General features: G+C 38.7%; 2 protein-coding genes across 4 annotated transcripts in view; both read right to left on the bottom strand.

The window, feature by feature from the left end:
- Positions 1 to 4,379, bottom strand: part of pip5k1bb (phosphatidylinositol-4-phosphate 5-kinase, type I, beta b) — a 67,956-nt gene extending 63,577 nt beyond the window's left edge. For 2 of the 3 annotated variants that reach the window (XM_016674915.1, XM_007559299.2), the window contains exon 1: positions 4,088 to 4,376. The gene's annotated coding sequence lies outside the window, so the exon portion shown is untranslated. Of the gene's footprint in view, positions 1 to 4,087 lie in introns of all 3 variants that reach the window. The other variant, XM_007559298.2, reaches the window with a different exon arrangement.
- Positions 4,380 to 12,761: 8,382 nt separating this feature from the next.
- Positions 12,762 to 21,810, bottom strand: unc45b (unc-45 myosin chaperone B). The gene is made up of 20 exons (XM_007559297.2): positions 21,663 to 21,810; positions 20,761 to 20,922; positions 20,637 to 20,673; positions 20,341 to 20,516; positions 19,776 to 19,865; positions 19,497 to 19,664; positions 19,237 to 19,402; positions 18,918 to 19,088; positions 18,660 to 18,831; positions 17,505 to 17,805; positions 16,247 to 16,341; positions 15,989 to 16,130; positions 15,463 to 15,603; positions 15,191 to 15,318; positions 14,587 to 14,653; positions 14,303 to 14,416; positions 13,984 to 14,099; positions 13,749 to 13,866; positions 13,496 to 13,651; positions 12,762 to 13,407 (listed from the first exon to the last, which is right to left on the bottom strand). The coding sequence occupies exons 2-20, from the start codon at positions 20,920 to 20,922 to the stop codon at positions 13,135 to 13,137; spliced, it is 2,793 nt and encodes a 930-aa protein (XP_007559359.1). The 5' UTR covers positions 21,663 to 21,810; the 3' UTR covers positions 12,762 to 13,134.

Below are 21,810 nucleotides of genomic sequence, written 5' to 3'. Positions count from 1 at the left end.
GGAGAAAACTTCACTCACTCAGGCACTTTCTCTAGTTTCTAAATAAAATAACTTTAAACTGCAAAAATAGCACAACAAATGTCATTTTTGGTTGATATACCTACGTGCCAGTAACCGGCTTATCCCTATTTTGCACAATTTGATTTATTCCCGAGGTCTGTTAATTTTCTGCATCAAAGTTTATCAAACATTGTGCGTTTTTATGAATGAAATGGGCTCAAGTAGCTGTACAGAGAAGTGGATAATTGGAGGGTAGACCAGTCTGGTCGCACAGAACCTCAAGTGCAACATCTGATGAATAAACTTTAATTCCTCAAACCCACGAGGAGCCCTCGTGTATTCACAGATGTCGTACTTTAAAGGTCAGCGGTGGTGAGGGATGGATATGTGGACGTTATTCAATAAAGTCGTAATAATGGGAGCTTGTGCTCAGTCTGGAGCGCCCAAGATAAGATTTATCCAAAGCGTTCTGAAGGTGAAGCCGGAGACCTTTTTCAGTCAGCGGTGCTGCTCACTGTTAGATTAATTATTAAGAGAAGCGAAACGACTGACTCTTAATTATTGACTTGACATATTTTCCTTTCAAGAGAGATGAGTAGAAAGAGGGACAGGGTGATCGGCAATGCATGTTTATTCTGAATTTGTTATTTTTAAAAATGTTCATTGCTTACATGTAATACTAAGTTATAATAAATACAGAGATAAAGAAGAACCTGCATATTATGCATGTTAGTTTTGGTTCTGTCTATAACTTGGATAAAGATTGTGTGAATTCCCAAGGAAGATACCAAACCCCAGAAAATTTCTAATAGCCCCTACAACAGAAAGTGACTTAATTCCAGAGTTGTGACTCCTGACTGAGTGCAAATTGCAGTCAGATCCGTATGAGGTATGTGCTGACATGAGTGGAGGCTGGCCAACAAGTGAGGACAATAAAACAGACAACACACACACACAGAGAGAGAGAGAGGGGGGAGAAAGAAAAGAAAAAAAGAGAGAACAGTTCATCAGTTCATACTGTACACCGTTCACCCCTGTGCTTCACAAAGGTGGATCGTCCAAAGACCATCAGGTCTCTACAGGAAGCTGGTCAACTTGATCTTAAATTTGATTGTCATCTAACCCTTTTAGCAATTAATAACCCAATAGGTGGTAACAATTCCAACAACGGCTGGTACATCTGAGAGGGATGGTTTTAGCTCACACGACATAAATATAGCGTATTTACAAATGATTTGTCAGCCACAGAGGCTACTCTATTTGCATGTCAGGCTCATAAAATATTCTGAGCAACAATTCTTTAGTTAATGAAACACCAGCCGTGTGATCCGGTAGCTGAGACGTCCTGCTTGTTAAAAGCAGGGAAACACACTTGATAGCCTTTAACAGACCTGCACAAAGACGACCTCTGGCAGAACAGTTTTCTGTTATGTTCTGAATTCAAGTGGAAATAAATGAATCGAAATTCATGTCGAGGGCAGCAGAAAGTCCCGTCTTGTTTTCAGCTTGTAGAGCGCATCATCACCGGCTCTAAGTGAGACGACCGGACGGCAGCTAGAGGACCTCAGTTTTAGCCAGACTGCACGCCAACATCACGAAGTGTGGAATTTCCCTCCGAGAGGACCGAGAGGCATTTTTATCTGACAATGATGAATGTGACGAGACACTATATGTATGTGTGTCCAAACAGCACAGTGGACAGTTAAGTCAAGCTGTCACCAGGAATGGCAGAAGGGAAGCTGGTGGGTTATGTAACCGCTTTAATAAGTCTCATATTGTTATTTTTGCTGTATCACCACCAAGTTCCCATGGTACCTTATGATATGTACCAAGTGCTCTTTGACCCAGAAATCACAAGGCTCCTCTGAGAGGATCTGCAGATGCTAACGGCTACACCTGTGAACGGGAAGCTCCATAGATGTCTTCAGATGTAACGACGGGGCGTTTGGATGTTTTCTAAAAACGTTGAACTGCAAGTGTTCATTAGCAGCCCAATGAAAGGCAAAGCTCAAGAACAGAAAAGATCTAATGTTTGTATAATAAATATGGCCTTTCAGCTGCTAATCATATGGGAAGCCGCTCTGAGTGCACACATATGTTCACTGCGACATGCAAACCACTTTATCACCATATAAACTCAAACGTCACTGTACTTTATTATAACTTTAAGAAAGAAGCCAACCCTGAAAATGATACGTGTACAAAGTGTACTGTGCATTTTTATGCAGCTCCCCTTTGAGTCAATCATTTGTAAACCCTTTTTACTGCAGTTGCAGCTGCGGGTCTCCAATAGCTTAGCACATTTAGAAACCCAGACTTCTTTGCAAAATGTTTCAGCCTAAGTCAGATTGGATAAAGAGGGTCTCTGAGCAGCACAAGCATCCCCACAGTATGATGCTACCGCCTCTATGTTGCATAATGGTGCATTAAGGATAATGAGCAAGGTTGACTTTTCCTTCCCAACTGAGCTGTTATTCTCTGCAGCTCCTTCAGAGATGCCACAAGCCTCTGCTGCTTTTATGATTGAGGCTTTTTTTGTCTGACCCATTAGCTTAGGTAAAAAAGAAACCTTGGTAGATTAGTTGTGCCATACTCTTTCCATCTTTGATGATGGATCAAACAGATCCAAACTAAACTATTTTTTCTATAAAAAGAAAACCAAACATCATCAAAATTTATTGCATAAAATCTCATAAAGAAACTGCATTTTTACCTACATCCAGCAAAGGGTGTCACACCTGAAGACCTGATGGAAATATGCATGTTTTCCCTTTCAAACATTGTGGGCATAAAGCCTTTCAGTCAAATGAGGATGATAAAGGAGTTTCATAAACACAGACACATATATCTGCAGCACCAAACTGATACGGGCTGGTTTGATTTGTATTTTACAACCCCAAGTACGTCAAAAGCTTCGGTGGATGTTCTATACATTATTATACTACATTTTCACTGCTGAACACATGCCGTTTTTACAATATGGTATTCACTAGTTTAGATCCTTCCAGTGCAAATACTATCTGAAAACGATGGATCATACTGTCCAGATATGCATAAGCTTTAGATAAACTCAAGAAAAGTTCATAAAGTACACAGATCACACAAATAAGTCCACAATTCAATTTCTTTTAAATTCAGGAAAGCCTAAGGGCTCGTTCATTAATAAAGGCGTCTTAGATGGATGCGGCAAAAGCTAGTAACATTTCATAATCGTGAAAAAATCTTTACGACTGCTATATTTCCTTTTCTTCTTTTTTTTAATTAAAAGGTGGGATACAGCAAGCAATTCTGCAAACTGCTACCAAGAACTGAGTTAACAACATGAAACAAAAACAAGCCAAGCCACTGGAAGGAATCAACCCGTCTTAAGAGCATAACCTGCTGTATCTTTGGTCAGACAGGGCCGTTTTATATCTGTCACAGCCTGGTGACTCTCAGAGAGGCTTAGGAGGGAAATGTGAAGAGCCCAGGATTCAGTCACAAGCACAGAAATGCATCACGTTAACGTAAAGAGCTGTAATAATAGGAAGAGATGCATAAAGGGGAAAAAAAAGAAAAGAAAATACTGTGTGACGAAGGGATTTAAAAGAAGGCTGCATTCAGTTCCAGAGAAATTGATCAACTGAAACTCATTGGCATGAAACTATAAATATCCCACATTTTAAAAAGAATTCATTACAAAACACAAGTTGCACAATTTAAGGCTTGCGTCATTCTCCATCCGATTGTTTCTAAGTAAGTCTGAGAAGCTGACAGTAAAAGAAAAAAAGACGTATTTCACTAATAAACAGGGAAAACTAGCATGGATCGTAATTCATGAGTGACAGATTCTAGTGGAACCTAATCCACAATCCAAAAGCTGAAAACAATCCGTCTTCCCTCATCGAGGACCAGTGTCCACATTAGGTTGAGAACACCTTGTATCGGGGCAGAATCTGATGGCTCCCTTTAATCACACCTGCAGTTTTCACCTGACGCCGCAGCACCTGAGATCCGACACGTCACGGTCCCTACTGTCTCCCCCAGCCGCCGCTGTTTCCACTAAGTTAGACTAAACTTTGCGGGTGAACAAGTACAGACATCGTACCTCCAGCGGGTTTCCCTGATGAACCGAGCAGAAATTGTCTTCTTCTCGTTAATCCTGTAGAAATATTTCCCGGGGAGGCTGCTGCGGTGCTCACAGAGCCTCCTCCTCTTCCTCCTCCTTCTTCTTTTTCTTCAAGCAGAGGATCTCCAGCAGATAAATGAATGTGGTTCAGTGTGATGTACTGTTTGCTGTACTTCCCTCCACAGCAGACCCGCTGTACTGTGCTGCTGTAGAGTTAGACAGCCTGTGTGACTCTGCTGTCTGTTCCTGCCTCTTTTTTTTTTACAGCTTTTTTTTTTCCTCAGTGCACCACGAAGAAAAAAAAAACGACTCAATAACTCCCCCTGCTGGCCTGACTTTTAAAACGAAAGAGTTAAACACCTCCAAAATTATTCATACTCCTAAGATCTAATGTAGTTATTTTTAATCAGTTAAGTGTTTCTGATAGGAAATGAGGCATGAATCTTACAAAAGAAATGAAAACAATGTAAGTGAAAAATAAATAAAAAGCTGATTTTTGAAAATCAGTTCTATACCTTTCTAAGTAATCTGTAGAAAAATATTTAATATATAAGCATATTGGCATTACAGTAATTAAATACTTGCTATAACCCCTGACCATCTTTCTGAGCGTTTCCTCTGTTATTTTGAAAATGTATCTGTGATGATGAGCCATCATTGTACTCTTTAGCTCCATCCGCAGATTCAAGTATAGACTGCAATATATGTTTATGGAGTTATTGTAATTCCATGTATTTTCTACAGACAGACAGACAGACAGACAGATAGATAGACAGATAGACAGATAGAAGTACTTTATTCATCCCAACCGGGAAATTACTGTGCAGTTGCAGCATACACATACACACAGATCAATTACAATATAAAAATAAAAAATAAGATAAATGCATAAAATATAAAATTTAAGATGTAAGATTCTGTACAGTATGAACAGTGAAAATTAATAATCTGTACAGTCTGTACAATAGTGCTTTGTAAGCAATCTGTACAATATTGATTAATGAGCAGATATGTACAAAGGTAACTTAGCGTTTAGTAATTAAGTGCTTTTTATATTAAAGTCAGCAACAGTAACTATTTTACCATTTTTTGCCGTAAATTTACAGACTTATTTTGCAGTGTTGACTGACGGTGATTCCATGTATTTTCTACAGTAATAAAATGTTTCAGATTTTACGGTCAGAAAATGTTGTATTTCACGATTTTTTACAGTGAAATTTACAGACTTTTTTTTTTACAGTGTATAAACAAGTTTGACTGAATTGCATTAATCTCCATGTCCATGTTGGGGTGTAGCGTCATCATCCATTGGAAGAGCAGCTACAGCATCCCTAAAGATTGGAAACATGACCCTTAAACAATAAAATTCACATCAATGTAATAAATTGGCATGACAATTAACATTTTTCACTGACCTCTCAGTTGTGTGTCTGGAAAGTTGGATCTCTGTTAGATGCTTTCTACCATAAGGCTAACTGAAAAATAAGTTTGAGTTGAAGTCAATATGTAACATTCAGTTACCACTTTGAAATGATCGTACAGCTGTGCTCATTTTGCTGCTGGTTTGACATTCGGCCATATCTTTTAAAACAGTAATAAATCTGACAAATACCTCCTTAAAGGGCAGCGAATAATAGCAAAAAGTCAGATGTTCGCAAATTTAACATCCTTCAACATCATTTGGCAAGAGACATGCATACGCTACACAGGTCTCCAGTCTGTCACAGAACAACCATATTCTGCTATACTTGAGGAAAAATCTTACAAACTAATTATCCTGGCATGCACATTTTCGGATTGTGGGAGGAAGATTCCCACAGTCCCACAGTTTACTGATACCTTATTGCTACATTTGTAGAACTGTGTTTATTCTGTGTTCATTCTGAAACATCTAGGTGGGGTAATACCTTGTTAATATCACTTTAGATCAATATCTGTAAGTATACATTACTCTTTAAACAAAATCATAAAGCAACACTGTCATCCACTGATTATGAAAACAGATTCTGGTTAATCCCCACCCTTAAAGACTCCATTCTTGACACAAATATTGTTGTTCAAAAAATAGATGATTTTTTTTCTGTTTTTTTTAAATACTTGTCTTATACTAATGTGAGAAGGTCTTTTATTAATGGTGGTAAATAGATTATAAAACAGACATTCAACACAAATATAAAAATCTGATTTGTACTTCGTGACAGTTTGTTACCAAATAAAACATTAATCTCTTAATAAAAAAATCAATTGTTTATAAAACATAATCTCTTTTGAAATACTGTTTAGACAAAAGAAATTTATAGTTAGTAAATTTTGCAAAAGTAAAAATCAGATGTTTACTTCGTGGCAGTTCATTACTAGAAAAAAAAACGCTCATTTCTTAACACCAAATTAATAACAGGTAATATTAATGTTTATAAACCATAAGCTCTTTTGAAATACTGCTTACCTGCTTAGACACAGGAAATTTACAGTTGGTAAGTTTTGCAAAATTAAACATCAGATGTTTACTTCTTGGCACTTCCTTACCAGAAAACGCGCTCATCTCTTAGCAACAGATTAACAACAAATATTGTTATTGTTCAAAAAACATAAGATTCCTTCTGCTCTTATGAAATACTATTTATCTTACACTACTTACTACTTAACAAGAGCGGTGCAGTTGGTGAATTTTCCAGAAAAGTGAAAATATATGTATATTTTTTCTTTTGTCATTGGTGGTAAATATATTATAAAACAAATATACTTTTCTGTAATAAGTGTTCCACTAAGGTGGCATCTCTGTAGTTGTAACTGGAAGCTCTGCCTTCCTCTGTAGGAACTGAGCGTTCCGCCATCTCTGTAGTTTTCTACATCTCTGCCCTCCTCAGTGTTCTGTTGCTATGGTAATTATTTCTCTCTGAAAACTGTCATGTGTGAGAGAGACACATAGGGGGAGAGAAAATTCCATCTCTGTTTTGAGCCTAACTGACACAAAATAGTGTCAGAATTTGTTTTGATTTGAATTTGGCTCGTTTTTTCATTAATTGCGTCGTCATGGTTACTCAAAATGCCAACAGAAGTTGGCATTTCGAGTAAGGCTGAGATCCAGCCTTATGTTATGTTATATCGTGGCGGTGCCGCATTAACGGCTCGTAACATTAATGCAGAAAGGAAGCAGCAGTTATTTTGAGGTGTAGAGTAATCAGTGCTCTTTTACTCTTTTTAGAGTAATAGGTGCCTTCCGTGTATTGCATGAAGGCATTGAAATGCCTTGCTTTGCAAAGCACTGCTGTGCTCTGCTGTGGTAGGCCCCAATTATTATAGCTCGATGAGGATTCAAACTTACAGATGGCTGCTAAGGCAATGGCGCCTGGATTTACACACCCTGCTTTCTTCCCATTGTTTGAAGAGTTTGGTGATGGGGATGTAGCTGGAATGTTGGATAAAAACACTAAAGTTCAGAGAAAACAGCAAAATTGAAAAAAAAAAAAAATTCTCAATCGACACTTACCAGAAATCAAAAGGCAAACGGGGTCATCGTCTTGTAGACAAAAAACAAAATACCAGAAAGTGTTATTCGAATAACAAAACCAGACACAGTACATCAAAATGTAATAAATCTTAGTCACCTCTATTCTTTAATGAACAACAACCTCTGTATGTAAACATTTAGTTTGCCATCAGCGAATCAATAGAAAATGTTTAGGAAAAACATTTTGATTCTAGGGCATCGTGGGGAGGTTTAAAACAGGGTTAGATATAATAAAATATCTGCTAACATTCTCCTGGAAATGTTATATCCATTATCTAATCATGGAAAGAGTAAGACACAACTATCAAAACACTGCTTCTACTTAAACTAAGATCAGGCAAGGAGAGCATTGAGTGGATATACGGCCCAGAGTCCCAGGGTAACTCTGGAGGAGCAGCAGATTAAGTAGGGGAATCTGTTCACAAGACAGATTCCCCTACCAGTCATGCACTCTACAAATCTGTTCTTTACAAAAGAGAACCAAAAAGAAAGCCATTGCTGAAAGCAAGCCATTGAAAGTCTAATTGGGTTTCATATTTGGGTGTTGGAATGGCCCAGTCAAAGTCAAGACCCACAATTTGAATGAGAATCTGTGGAAAGTCTTGAAAATTGAAAGGTTAAAGATTTCTCTTACAGTTCCTCAACAGTAAGGTTGAGGAACCTTACCGAGCTGACTCAACCTTACTGAGTTTGAGTCATTTTGCAAAGATCGGACAACAAATTCAGTCTGTCGATATGCAAATCTGGTAGAGACATACCAAAACTACTTGTTACTGTAATTAGAGTAAAATCAGTTCAACAAAGTACTGACTCTGTAGGTTATAAATAGAAAAGCACATTACGTTTTATATATTTTAGATGTTTTGTTCTTTTTCACATAGATGTGACATTTCCAGTGTGCTTTATTATAATGCACTGGTTTGATTAGAGTAAGAAAAAAAATCCTATAAAGCTGAAACAATACAGTGAAGTCTGTACATGACAAAATGTAACTAGGATAATTAGTATAAATACTTTTGCCCTACAAATCTATTTTTTGTTCTAAGTAGTCCCCAACTGCAACCTGGAGCTATGAATTGTTTTAATTAACCTTAAATTATAATTACCTGTACATTTCTCTGTTGGAATGTACTTGTTCTCCTCCTCAAACTCACACTTAGTCCCTGCTGTGGTGGCAACATATGCACGGCCATCATGCTGACACACTGTTTGGATATGTGGAGGTCCTGAGCAATCTGGAAGGAGGCCATGCTGAAGGAGTGTGTCACCACAAAACACTTTAGCCACATCGGTAGCACATCCTGCAGACTTGCAGTAAAAGAGCTGCGGTGAATCCTTGGCAACTGTAGAATCACAAAGAAAACATTTCATGTGGACATGTGGATGCTGTTACATGAGACAAGTCTGAGTTAGAGAAGACATTTCTGACCTGTGGTGACCGGAAGGCTCAGAGTGTGTTGAAAAGCAGTCAGTAAAAATATGATCATCATCACTATAAAAACAAAAATATGAAGCAAAATCAAGGTTGTCAGCTGGTGACCAATGAGTGAAGTTTAAAACTGGTAAATTCTCAGATGCTTACCTTGCATTACAAACACTGTTGAAGATGACATAATGCATAAACGGATTCTGTCTCTCTCCACAGATCTCTGAGAAATATTTTCCTCCACTACACCTGGGGGAGGAGTTCTGTTTTAACATATATGCAACAGTACCACACATTATAAGTTATAACATTATAAGTTTTTAAAATATTGACTAATGGCAATTTACTGTAAATCTCTCTTCACAACAGATTGGTAAATCATCCATACAGTGTAGGCGCAAAGGTTGCACGTCATTCTTAATTTTAGACTTACTTTCTAACACTTACACCACAATTGTGCAATTCAGAGGTAAAATTGCACAAAAGACTTTTGGAAGTAAGAAACTGGAAGTAAGTAACGGGGTATTTACATTAGCTGCCATAAGCACTTATTTAATAAGTTTTATATTTAAAAAAATATTTTTTGGAAAAGTGCATTAATTTCTATACTTTTTTACATTTAAAATATCAGAATTGCACATAACTTTATTCTTTTGTCAGATTATATAATTTTTAGATATTAAATCAGATATTAAATCAGAACTCTTAGTACTTGAGCTGCTTTTTGTTTTACAAAATATTTAGTCAATTCTTGGAAAGCTACTTTTTTACTATATATGGTGAAGCAGTGTTGTTTTTACAATTTTGTGCGGTTCTACGGAGAGGATCTGAGGCAAGCAACTGATGGAGGCGTCTTTTTTGAAGTTACTCCCACTGAAGTTACTGTTACTACAGTTTATCAGTGTGGCAGCACACAACACGAGAGATATGTGCATAATAACTCGAATCTATTTCGCTTACCCACACAGATAAAAAAAAAAAAACATAAAACGGTTCTAGCTGGCAAGCTAGAGGACTTTTCTATGGGATACCCACAGCACACCCTGTGCTTCAACATCATCATCCCATCGTCCGACTCCGATCTGCTTTCGCGAATATTAACGAGCTAAATATATCAAAAAAATTCCACAATTAAAGTCCTACCCGAATAGCAGCCGCCTATACAACCTGTGAAGTCCGTGTATGTACGTCAGTCAGTGTGCATTTCCCCACCGGCGAACTGAGTCGAGACGGGGTTATATCCGGCTGGTAAAGTTAGTTTCAAGTTGTATCTTCGTTAGACATTCACTTTCCGTGGTTTGATCAGCGATGGCTTTTCGATCAGTGCACGGTTGAAGTGAAGGTGGTGAGCTATGCTCTTCGCAGGCTACTCCCTCTCATCCTTTCGCAAAGTTGAGAGAGGCTATTAATTGGATGCACCAACCCCTCCCAGACGCGTCAGCTGTAGCGAGAAAAAAAAACACTTTCTATTTCACAAATATGTAATTAATGCTTAGTTACTGGACCAATGAGCCACAACTGTTTTTAACATACTTTATAGACTCTCATATTTTTGTTAAGATTTTTTTATTTATTTATGGATTTTATTTATTTATTTATTTATTTATTTATTTATTTATTTATTTATTTATTATCCAAAAGATAATTGTGTTACTGCACCTAACCAGTGAGAAACAGTGGGTTTAACCTGCCTCACATAGCTGCTCTGACATTCAGAGTTGTGGAAATCACTCACATAATTAACTCTTACGCTGTATGCAAATGTTTTGCTGACACATCACGGGCTTCAATTTATCAGAGCTACGTATATTCTCCAGTTGAAGTTTTGTGTTTAGACATCAGCTACAACTGCAGGTAGTAGCTGTTAACTTTACAAAAATAAATAAATAAAAAATCCATTACCTGAAATATTTACGTGGTCATCGTTGCTCAATTCTGTTTCATGAATCAGTGGTTTCAGCATAAAACCACAATTTTCACGTGGCAGTGTCTCAGGCAGGATATTTTTGAAACATGTAGGACTGACTAAGCAGTGTAGTTCTGCAGATGACTGTACGACCAGGGAGAAGGCGGAGGAACTCGATTTTCTCACACACTATTTGTCTTATATTGTACTGCCAAGACAGTTTTAGCAAATATATATATAAAAAACATTGTTTGTAAAAGTTGCATACTGCAGCTTTAAGGGTTTAAACACAGTCGGCCTGAGACTCATTAATAAATATCATTAGTTGAATCTGCTTGTTTGTTTTGCTTCGCTTCAATCTCTGTTCCTCAATCCGCCCAGCATGGATGCAGCACAACGTGTGCTGTGAAATGAAATCATGCAGCTGACAGAGACCTGTTAAAGAAAGCTGTACCATGGTGTGAATCCTAAGTGATTCAGCTCCATCTGTTAAGTCGCCTGCCCATTGTCTTCCTGCAATTCCACATGATTCTCATGTCCCTTCGGTTATTCATACGGTATTTGTCCCATTGAGCTGGATTCCTGCAGCTTAATTGCAACCGACCAAATTAGCGAAGAGAAGGAGTTGTGAAGTCGATTTTTTTGTTGTTGTTTTAGAATTGTAGTGTACATGTAGTTGCAGTTTGACAACTTGAGGGCCCTTGAAATTTTTGAAGTAAGAGAAACCTGTTGTGTAAGCATCCATCTCCATTCATCCATCCATCCATAAAGTAGGGCTGACTCTGTTCTGGGGACTCCTCTGGAACATGTGGAGATTGTTGTGCAAAGAAGGATTTTTCATTAATCACTTGTCTCAGGAAAGGGAAAATGGAGAGCATGCCGCTCTGTCTGTGTCATGTTCCGTGTTTCTGTGTGTTTATTTTTGAGTTTCTGTGTAGTCCTGTGAGTCTGTCTCTGTGTCTTCCCTGTTGATTGCTCCCAGCTGTATCCCGTTCCCTGATTACCTTTCCTGTGTATTTAACCCCACCTGTTGTCTTTGTCTGGGTCGGATCCTCGTCGTATGTATTGTGGTTTGTGTTTGCTCCGTCTAGTCCGTTTGACAGTTGCTACCGGTATTTAGCTGTGTGCTTGCCTCTCGCCGTGCTGCCTGTCTTGGACTGTTTTTGAGCTTATCTCTTCATTAAACCATCATCATCACCATAACCTGGGTCTCAGCGTCTCTCCTCACCACCAACAACCACACTCTTCATGACAGTCTGTGACAAGTGTCAAAATCATTTTATTGGGATTGTGGGGATCTCTATTTTACATAGGCCCAATTTGGTGTGATATTTTTTTCCTTTAAGATGTGCAGTTATAATCAAAATAATTTTTATATTTATTAATTATATATATTAACAACTGACTATTTATGCCATAAAATATGCAATGTTGTTAAACTCAGGGGAAGTTATTTTTAAGAAAGTAGTTTGTTCAAGAAAAACCTAAATATCTGAAAACAGTAAAAATGTAACTGTGCTTATTTTGCTGCGTGTAACAGAAAACATAACTTCCAAAAAGTTCCACTTTTGTCTCATCTGTCCACACAATATTAGTCCAAAAAGGAATCTTCAAGATGGTCTTTGTTATTTTTTTGGTCTGCAGTGATTTTCACATTGGAACTCTTCAATACAAGCAAATTTTGCCAGTATTTATTATTATTATTATTCACATTGTTGAATCATAAGCTATAACCTTAATTGAGGTGCTGTCTTTTTATGATCATCTGTCACAAGCATTTGGGAAGTAATAATAATAATAATAAATCACATTTCTGTCAATGCTGTTTATTTGGTATATATTCAATAAAATGTGAAACTTATTACACAAACAGTTTTAAAAAAAGATAAAGCAAAGCTATAAATCAGCAAAAACAAAAATCATTTCACCAACTTCACAAGTACACACAAGTGTAAGAAAAGAAGCTGCACACTAGAAAACATTTTTTTTACTCCTTGTTAATTAAAAATTAATTTTAAAAAACAAAACAGTTGTTTTTTTTATTTGAGGGAAACATGTAGATATTCAGTGGCAGATTGTTGAGCAATTAAAAAAAACATTTAAGCAAAAAGTTACTTTTTAACAAAGGAAATAAGTTAGGGGGGAAAAAAATCTTTGGTGTTGTTTGAGCCATTTTCTTTTGTTTAGGAAGGGCTCGTGAAGGGCTTGACGAGACCGAGATCCATGGCTTTGACCAGACATGTGCGTGCCACGTCAATGGGATCCTGCCTCTTGGGATTGTCCTCTGCTTTGCCAATCACAGTGAGGATTTCCAGCATCTCACTCTCGATCAGTTTCTTGGCCAACTCGAAGTCGTCAGAGTTTAGCATGTTGTACACAATCACCAGGCCTCGGTGCTGGACGCTAAGGTTGGTATGGAGACATAACCTCTGCAGGATCTCTAGCCACTGTACTGTCTGATAGGGAGAAAATGAACACTCAGTCATTATCTGACCCTCTTTGTAAATAAATAGGAGTGAAAACAGGTTCTAGTAGTGTGCATACCACACGAGTCATTTTGGTGCAAAGCTTTTTCTCAGCTGCAGTGAGCATGGCCAGACCTCCGGCTGCAGCTATCTGAAGTTTTTCATCGTCCTCTCCACAGAGCAATACCAGCAGCTTCAGCTTATCGTTGCCATCCTCAAGGTAACGAGCTTGGACCTACAACACATAGGATCGATTTTCAACTTTTGCTCATCTGCATTTGGCATGCATCATCTGTGCACAAACAATCTCAGTGTTATCCTATCTGTCTCACCTCTTTGCATGTTACAAGATTGCACATACATTCAACGGCCGCCAGTCTGATCTTTTCATTCTCTTCAAACATGTGGTTCTCGATCTCTGGCAAAGCTTTCTCCTTCACCATTTTTACCCTGTAAGAGGAGCAAGTGGAAACATTTAAGCAATGCATTTGACGCACGTTTGGGAAGTGATCTCTTAACTTTTTCCTGTAACGCAATCGTAGCATCATGAGGCATTAAAAATGCTACCTTAGCTTTTCACTGAAACCAGCCATGTTGGTGAGCCCTCGGAGAGCCTCGTAGTTCTCTGCCCCCTCTTTGTCTGTATGCAGCAGGCTGACTAGAGGTCGTATCACCTCATATACCTGGTAAAAAAAAAATTAAGAGTTTTAACAGCAGAGAACAGTTTCTACTGTGCAGGTGAAACTCAACAAGATGAAGAAAAAGAAAATAGTCTAATATAGGCCAATAATCTAACATCTCTTGTCAAATGAACTGGAAAATATAAAGATCAAAGTAAAATGTGAGAAGAGTGAATGAAGAAAACAGTTAAAGTTTAGAGTTTTACCCTTTCTCCAGGGAAAGCAATCTCCGGGTTGGAAACAGCGGCTATCTTGGCGAGTGCAAAGCTTGCTTTCACCTTCCCCTTTTCTGTTCCTTCAAGGGCAAGAGGTATCAGAGCCTGAAGGCACAAGAGACTAAAATGATGATTCAAGAACGACGAAAAGTAGGAGGGAGGCACAGTAGGTTTGGTAACCACAACAAAACAAAGACGGGTTTGTCTAACACAGTTTCAGTTTGGAAACATTTTCCATGAAATTGGGGTGTTCCTCTTATTTTTGCATGACTCACCTTTCCTCCTCCATGGGCCACTATCGCGCCACGGTCTTTGGAATCCTCTGTCAGTGCCAAGAAAACCCTGCAGATTTGTTTAAAAATTAAGTTCACAAGATCAAGGAGGTGGATTGCCTTAATCACATCACTTGAATTTTTGCACATTTTACCAGCCACCAGCTTTAGTTCCTAATTTATGTGGTAGATGAAGCAACACACAGTACTACTGGGAAGTGGAAGGAAAATAATAAATGATAAATGGTTTAAAACATGTTTGCAAATAAATGTCTGAATGGTGTGGTGAGTACACTGTGTGTGTTCAGCTGATACACGTTGCTCTACCACATAAAATCAGAATAACATACATTGAGGTTTTCACATAACAAACTATGGAAAGTTTTCAAGGTGCATTTATACTTTAACAATGTACTGCACCACTGTAAGCACTGTAGCCAAAAATAATGAGTCAAAAATGAACACAAATTACAAAACAGCAAAGAGAAGAGGGCTGATGAAACAGGAAAGGCAGGTTTAGCTGGGTGAGGGTGGAGGTGGGGGTATTATTTGTGCAATATGAAGACATCAACAAATTTGTAAAAGGAATTCCACATGTATTTCCTACCGTGCCAACATCTCTTTGGTCTGATCAGTCAAGATAGCGCTGTCTGCTTTGACCATGACAGCAAGAGCTGAAATGACTCCAGCCTTCAGCAGCCTTTTTACTCTCTTCTCAATAAAGTCTTTCTTGTCCTGAGGAAAGAGGACAAAAACTGTTTGCAAGGTTTGTGCAAACATATCAGCATGCATACTTATTTCCTGCAAATTGAGTCATTTTCCTGCAAACGACTTATTAGAAAGTCGTTTGCAGGAAAACTCAGACTGGTTTTCTCTTACTTTGGGGTGTTGCTCAGGGACATGCTGCTTAGAGAACTTGGCCAGCTGAACCAGCTCAGGAATGATTTCCTTCTTATCGTAGCTGTTGGTGCAGTTTACCAAAGTGCAAGCAACTGCATACAAGATTGTCTTATCCCTAGACTAAAATCAGAGGGAAAAAGCAGAGAAAATTAATTATTCTGCCAATATATTTTGCTTGCAGCTATACTAGCTGCTTCAAATTAAAGTTTCAAACTATTTACTTCATAATTTGTGGAACATTCTGAGGTAATTAATGCAATTATTGCACAGTTTATAGGGAGTGCACATACATTATAATCAGGAAGGACTCATATCAGATGCATTTCGTAACCCTTTCTTTTGGTAGGAAACAATGTATTTTCAACTATCATGTGCAAAACATGTAAACTCATTTATTACCAATACATACAGGATGTATGCTCCTTCCCCCAACTGGAACATTATGACTCATTGGGGGTTATGAAGAGGTTGCACAATATACAACAATATGATCTAACATCTGTACCTTTGCCAGCTCAAACATGGCTTTCATTGCAAGCTCATCTTCCACAAAGTCATCTTTAACGTCAGCATCATTAGTCAGATAGGCAAGACCCTCAATAGCCCACTTCCTTGTTTTGGAATCAATCTGGGGATTACAAAGCCACCTAGCAAAACAAAGAATGAGATATGAGACAATAATACTTGCAGTAGTTGCATTTCAACTGTTTACAGACCTATTTTATGCTTAATATTGTATTAAATCCAAGTGTTGAGTACTGACTTTCTGCACTGCTTGGCCAGCTTCTCTGTGGAACCCTCAGCAAACTGCCTTAAGCCGTAATCGTCACCTCCAGCTGAACCCAGTTTACAGAGACCCTGCAGGATAGATGGACATGTTTAGATTCAAAGCTTACAAGACAATAAAAAAAAAAACAAAATGAGATGAGATGATGTGTTTTGCTCCATCACTTTAAAATTGTAGCTGGAATTACTTTTTCCTGCAAAAAAACAAACAAACAAAAAACTATATCCTGCAAAAGTATGTACACCTATTGAATCTTTACCCAGTTTAGTCAAATGACAACACAAAGTATATGGTACTTTGCATAACCAACAGGAAGTAATGCATATTTGTGAAGTGGAAGGAAAATCATGTCATGTGACAAATCATGTCACGCTCAGTCAGATTGGATGGAGAAAACTTCAGATCATTTGCATGTCTGGATTCAGATTCTCAATTATATTTAAATCTGGTGTCTTTGATTTGTGTCACTCTGTCAATGCTGGGTTCATTCTTATGTGCATTGTTAGTTTTCTATCACATATAAAGTTTCCCATAGGCTTAAATGTTCAATTTTGATTACCTCTGACCACACTGCCTTCTCCCATGTGTTTGCTGTGTTCCCTATATGATTTAATCTCAAGCAAAACTTCTCATGGTTTTCTTCTTTTTTCTCTTTCAGAAAGGGCAGATGTGTCAAGTGTTTTCAGCACTTTCTAACACTTTCAGATTTTTAAAATACCAATGCACTGACATTAATGGTTGAAATTGTTAGGATTTGAGTTTTCTGTTTATTTTGGGGGTTTTCCTGTGTTTATTGTGATCCTGTTCCCTGTGAGTCTCTGTGTTGTCCTGTCTGCTCCCTGATTGTTTCCCAGGTGTGTCTAGTTCCCCTAATTACTCCCTGTGTATTTAAGCCCACCTGTTTTCTCTGTCCTTTGTCAGATCCTTGTCAGTTGTTGTCTTAGTCAGTAGTTCTCAGTTGAACTGGAAAGTCCTGAGGCTACTTTGCTCCGTGTTCCGTCTTTTGTCAGTTGCTACCGGTTTTTAGCTGTGTGCTATTGTCTCTGCTGTGCTGCCTGATCTGGACTGTTTTTGAGCCATATTCCTCATTACATTAATCATCTTCCTCACAACCTGGGTCATCAGCGTTCTCTCTCACCACCACAAACCACAACTTAGGCAGAAATGTGACTAAATAAATCCCACAGCAAAGCACTGTGAAAGCTAGACTCTGCTCTGGTTCTGGTTCACTCACCACCAGAGCTCGAATTTTAATCTTCTCATTCTTCGTCTTCTTGTAGATGTCCTTCAGCAGCGACACGCCGTTGGTGATGAAGAAGCTGGCGCGGCTCATCTTCGTGGAGGCGTGGATCAGCGCCTCGACGGCGACCATCTGGTCCACGTCCCGCTCTGAGCTGCACAGAGCCACCATCATCTCCATGACGCCCTGCTGTCCCACCAGAGAGTTGCCGACCTCAAAGGGACCCTGCAGCAGCCCTGACATGGTGTTGATGGCATGGAGAGTCTTATCCATGTTGTTGGGATCAATTTTAGATCTGCAGCAAAGAAGTGGAGAAGGTGAGAAATGGCGCGCAATAGCAAATTGACCTGTTTCTTAATGAGGATCCTTCTAACTTAAGATTGTTGGTAGGTACCTCTGGTAAAGATGTGTTAGAAGTGTTGGAGTACAATTTTATTGCAACAGGCTTACCTCACTCTTAACCATTTAGAAAAATGTAATTTTTAAGTTTAATAAATTTATTCAACTGTAAAAATTCTTATGATACAATCTGATATTACCAGAATCACTGGTGCTTCAATCAATATGTTAATCTATAACTTTCATTTTTTTTGTTGGTCTTAAATATGAATTTCTAGAACCTTTTGATTGGTAGTCAACCAATTGCTCTGTTTTCTTGGGGTAAGAATATATAAGGGTATGAAGGAAAAGAACCCTCTTTGCAGAGTGGTAGCATGTTAGGGGGGGTTTTAAAAAAATGCCTTCAACTGCGTCAACAAGGGAGATCTTGAGGTCACCTGATCTAGAAGCTAGAAAAAATAATTTAGTATCCTGTCATAACATGCATAAACCTGTGGAGTTCACTAAACTCTACCATGACATTAACTAGAGCCATGGTTTTGGTCATATGAGAGAAAGGTGGAGCTGTAGTGAGTGAAAAAGAAAGTAAAAGAGAGGGTGGAGAGATAAATGGTCACAGATCCCCCATCTGTATGCTCTGTGTATAAAGTATCATAGAAGAAGACAAAGTGATGTCCTATTGATTAAAGGGGATCACAAGAGACTTTCTGTAAAAGTTGCAACTTGTTTTATGATATGTTGGTGTATTTAAAGGCTTTTCACACATTTTTACCCAGAGGTCCAAAATTTGGCCCACATCTTCACACGTACTTGATGTATTGATCGCAGATCTCCTTGAAGTTGGCTCTCTCTGGGTCACACTTCAGGTCTTCGTAGAGTTTGTTGAGAAGCACGCTGGCGATCAGCTGTGTGTTCTCTGTCAGAGGGAGCTGATCCGGCAGCTCGGGAACCTGACCGCAGACCTTCAGGATCTTCTTCAGGCCTGGCAAATAAAGACATGCATCTTGTTAAGAGAACTGAGCTTCGGCCAGAAATTCAGAGGATCTCGTATGGAGAGGCCTGGCTCACCGTGATCAATGGTGAAAAGGGTCCTGGAGTGGTCTCTCCCTTTCTTGTCTTTAGAAGGGACGTTTTTGGTGAGGAGGTTCAGTGCCTGGTCTCTGCCATGACCCGACACCTTCTTATTGGATATCATCTCCAGGAGGGCAAGGAGAATGGTTTTCAAATCTTTAGATGCATCTGTAAGTAAAGATAATTATATATATATATAGATATAGATATATAGAATAAATATGGACAACTAGATGACCTTCATTTGTTTTCATATATTTTAGCTGTAGATCAAAAACTGAATATTTGATTTAAATGTTGCAAGTTTTTCTCTTACCCAAAACTAAAGATGCTTCCTTCCCATAATCCCTTGTGTCTCCACCAGTGAGAGAGTCATTGATGCATTGGAAGAGGTTGCATGCTGCCAGTGCAATTTCTTCGTTGTCCAGTGCCATAATGCTGCAGATCTTATCAATACCCATCATGTTGACAATGGCCATGGCCTGTTAAGTGGAGAGAGATGTGGAACTTTAGTTGCTCCGGGCTCTATTGTAATTTTGTGTTTTTCTTCCCGTTTCGTCCTTTAGCTTCACTAACCCGAGCTTTGTGCCCAGTGCACATTCCCGACAGAGTTCGGACTGCAGCCAGGATCATTTCTGGTTTCCCAGTCTCAACCATGTTGAGCAGCAGAGCCACTCCGTTGTTCTGGAAGATTCTCTCTGCTCCAGCATCTTCTCTCGACAACACAATCAGGTTGTTGGCCGCCTAGGTGTTGAGGAGCAATAGGTCATACAAAAATCCCAATGAATTTTCAGAAGTTAAAACTACCCACACCGGACTTTTTAAGTTCCTTTAACTACAAACCACTGAACCGACCTTTTCCTTCTTTTCTTTGTCCATATCCTCATCAAGAAGAATATCAAACATGTTCTGTACTCTCGAATCTGTGGAAAATGTTGTCTTGAGCTGAAGAGACAAAATAAATCTTGGTGTAACTTTTGAATTGAAGGAGATCTGCATGTGGCATATACATGTAAAAGTGTCTTGCAAAAGCATTCGCTCTTTCACACATTTCATCCACAGACTTGTGACACTGGTGTTTTGTGGTCGTGACGTTACTTGGTTCAAGCTCAGTGGGTTTGGATGGAAAGCTTCTGCGAAAAACTGTTTTTTTTTTAATCATACCACAGCTTCTCGGTTGGATTTAGGTCTGACCTTTGACTAGGCCATTCTAATTTGTGAATGTGTTTTGATCTAAACCACCCAAGCTCTGCCTATATGTTCAGTGCCTTTGTCCTACTGTAAAGCAGGGCAAATATCTTTTAACAATTCAAAAGAGTTATAAGAGTAGAAATACTTTAGGGCACATGTTTTTTTTTGCCGGCATTTGCTGTCTTTTATTATTATTATTATTATTATTGTGTCCATAACAGTTATACACCTTGGCCTGGATTTCTGCTCCCAGTCTGCGGAGAGTCTCTAGGAAGGTCTTGTTCTTTGGCTCCAGGGTGGCGCATCGCTGCACATCTTTGAAAGCCATGTCCAGTTTTCCCAGCTTCTCCAGAGCTTGACAGCGGCGATACAAGGCTTTAATATCTGACGCATCCTCATCAATTGCTGTGAACCAGTATGGCAGAAAGTAAAGGTCAACTAGTGGTTTGCACTGAGTTGTTATGATAAATGTCACATTTTGGCATTTCAGGACAGAGACCTGAACTTCCTCATTCATTACTTTACCTTTAGATGCATCAGAAACTGCATTTGAATAGCTTTCCTGCAACAAGTAGAATGAAAGGAAGATAATATGGCAACATTTTCATTTAAGTTGAAATATTTGTGTGCGTTTTCTCAACTGCTTTACCTTTTTCAGGTAGCATGCACATCTGTTCCTGTAAATCACAGCCTGCATCTTTTTGTCTGTGCACTCCTTCAGGGCGTTGGTGTAGCACTCGATGGCCTTGTCGATATCACCAGCCTGAAAGTGTTTGTTTCCTTCATCTTTTAATTGGATTGGATCACCCATCTGACAGAAATCAGAACTCATTGATAAGAAAACAAATGATAAAAGTTTTGTCATGTTTGCGTCAGATCAGTGCTTAGAATGTTAACACCTGTTCTGCCTATAAAATGTAGTATTTCAAAGCAAAGGCAAATTTTCACCATCAACAGAGCTACACTACCCATACAACTTCTGGATGAGAACAAACACCTTAAAGGAGCTAAACACATATTTTACTAAAAATCATAGAAAATATCAAGAAGTAAATAAAGCAGTGCAACATTTATCCAAGACTCATTCAGTACCATCCCTTATACCTCATATGCAGCTGAAGATTTAATAATTACCATCTCCTATTATGACAACATTCAATAAATGCTGTGACGTATTCTTCTCACGGTTGCACTGCTCTGTCCTGACCTGGTTTTAAGGTCAGGACAGAGACCTTGAAAACCAGGGAGACAGCCCCACGCATGGGGAAACCAATGTTCTCCAATGTTCTCCCCATGCGTAAGGCTGTCTCATGTATGAAATGGCCCCACGTGTGAGAGAGCCCCACAAATGCCATCTCCAACTTTAAATGGCCTCCCTTCAAACCTTATTTGGGCATCATTTAACCCACCAGTGTGAGCCTCGTGATTCTCTGTCATTTCTAAATGAAAGACACAGTCCTGATTCTGTAATACTCTCACTACCCTGAGTACCTTCCATTCACTTCAATGCAAGTCAAAAAAGAACCAAAGTCTTTGTAGATGCTACTATACCTTCAGCTTGTTCTTCTTGGTCTAACTTTTCCTCCGTTTAGTTTTTTTTTTTTTTTTTTATCCAACGTAGATGATCTAAACCCGTGGTCTTGAGTAGTTTTATCAGCTTTCTCTTACCGTTTCAAACCTAAACACCACTAATGCTGCA

This window comes from Poecilia formosa, unplaced genomic scaffold, assembly GCF_000485575.1.
Source record: "Poecilia formosa unplaced genomic scaffold, Poecilia_formosa-5.1.2 Scaffold103, whole genome shotgun sequence".
Classification (NCBI taxonomy): domain Eukaryota; kingdom Metazoa; phylum Chordata; class Actinopteri; order Cyprinodontiformes; family Poeciliidae; genus Poecilia; species Poecilia formosa.
The sequence above is the reverse complement of the archived record's forward strand: the minus strand, read 5'-3'. Positions and strand labels throughout refer to the sequence as shown.

Coding starts and splice junctions, on each gene's coding strand:
- unc45b (XM_007559297.2), bottom strand. CDS start 20,922: ATGGGTGATCCAATCCAATTAAAAGATGAAGGAAACAAACACTTTCAG. Junction 19,403..19,496: donor GCACTGGGCACAAAGCTCGG/GTTAGTGAAGCT, acceptor TCCACTTAACAG/GCCATGGCCATTGTCAACAT. Junction 14,417..14,586: donor TGGCCCATGGAGGAGGAAAG/GTGAGTCATGCA, acceptor TTGTGCCTTCAG/GCTCTGATACCTCTTGCCCT.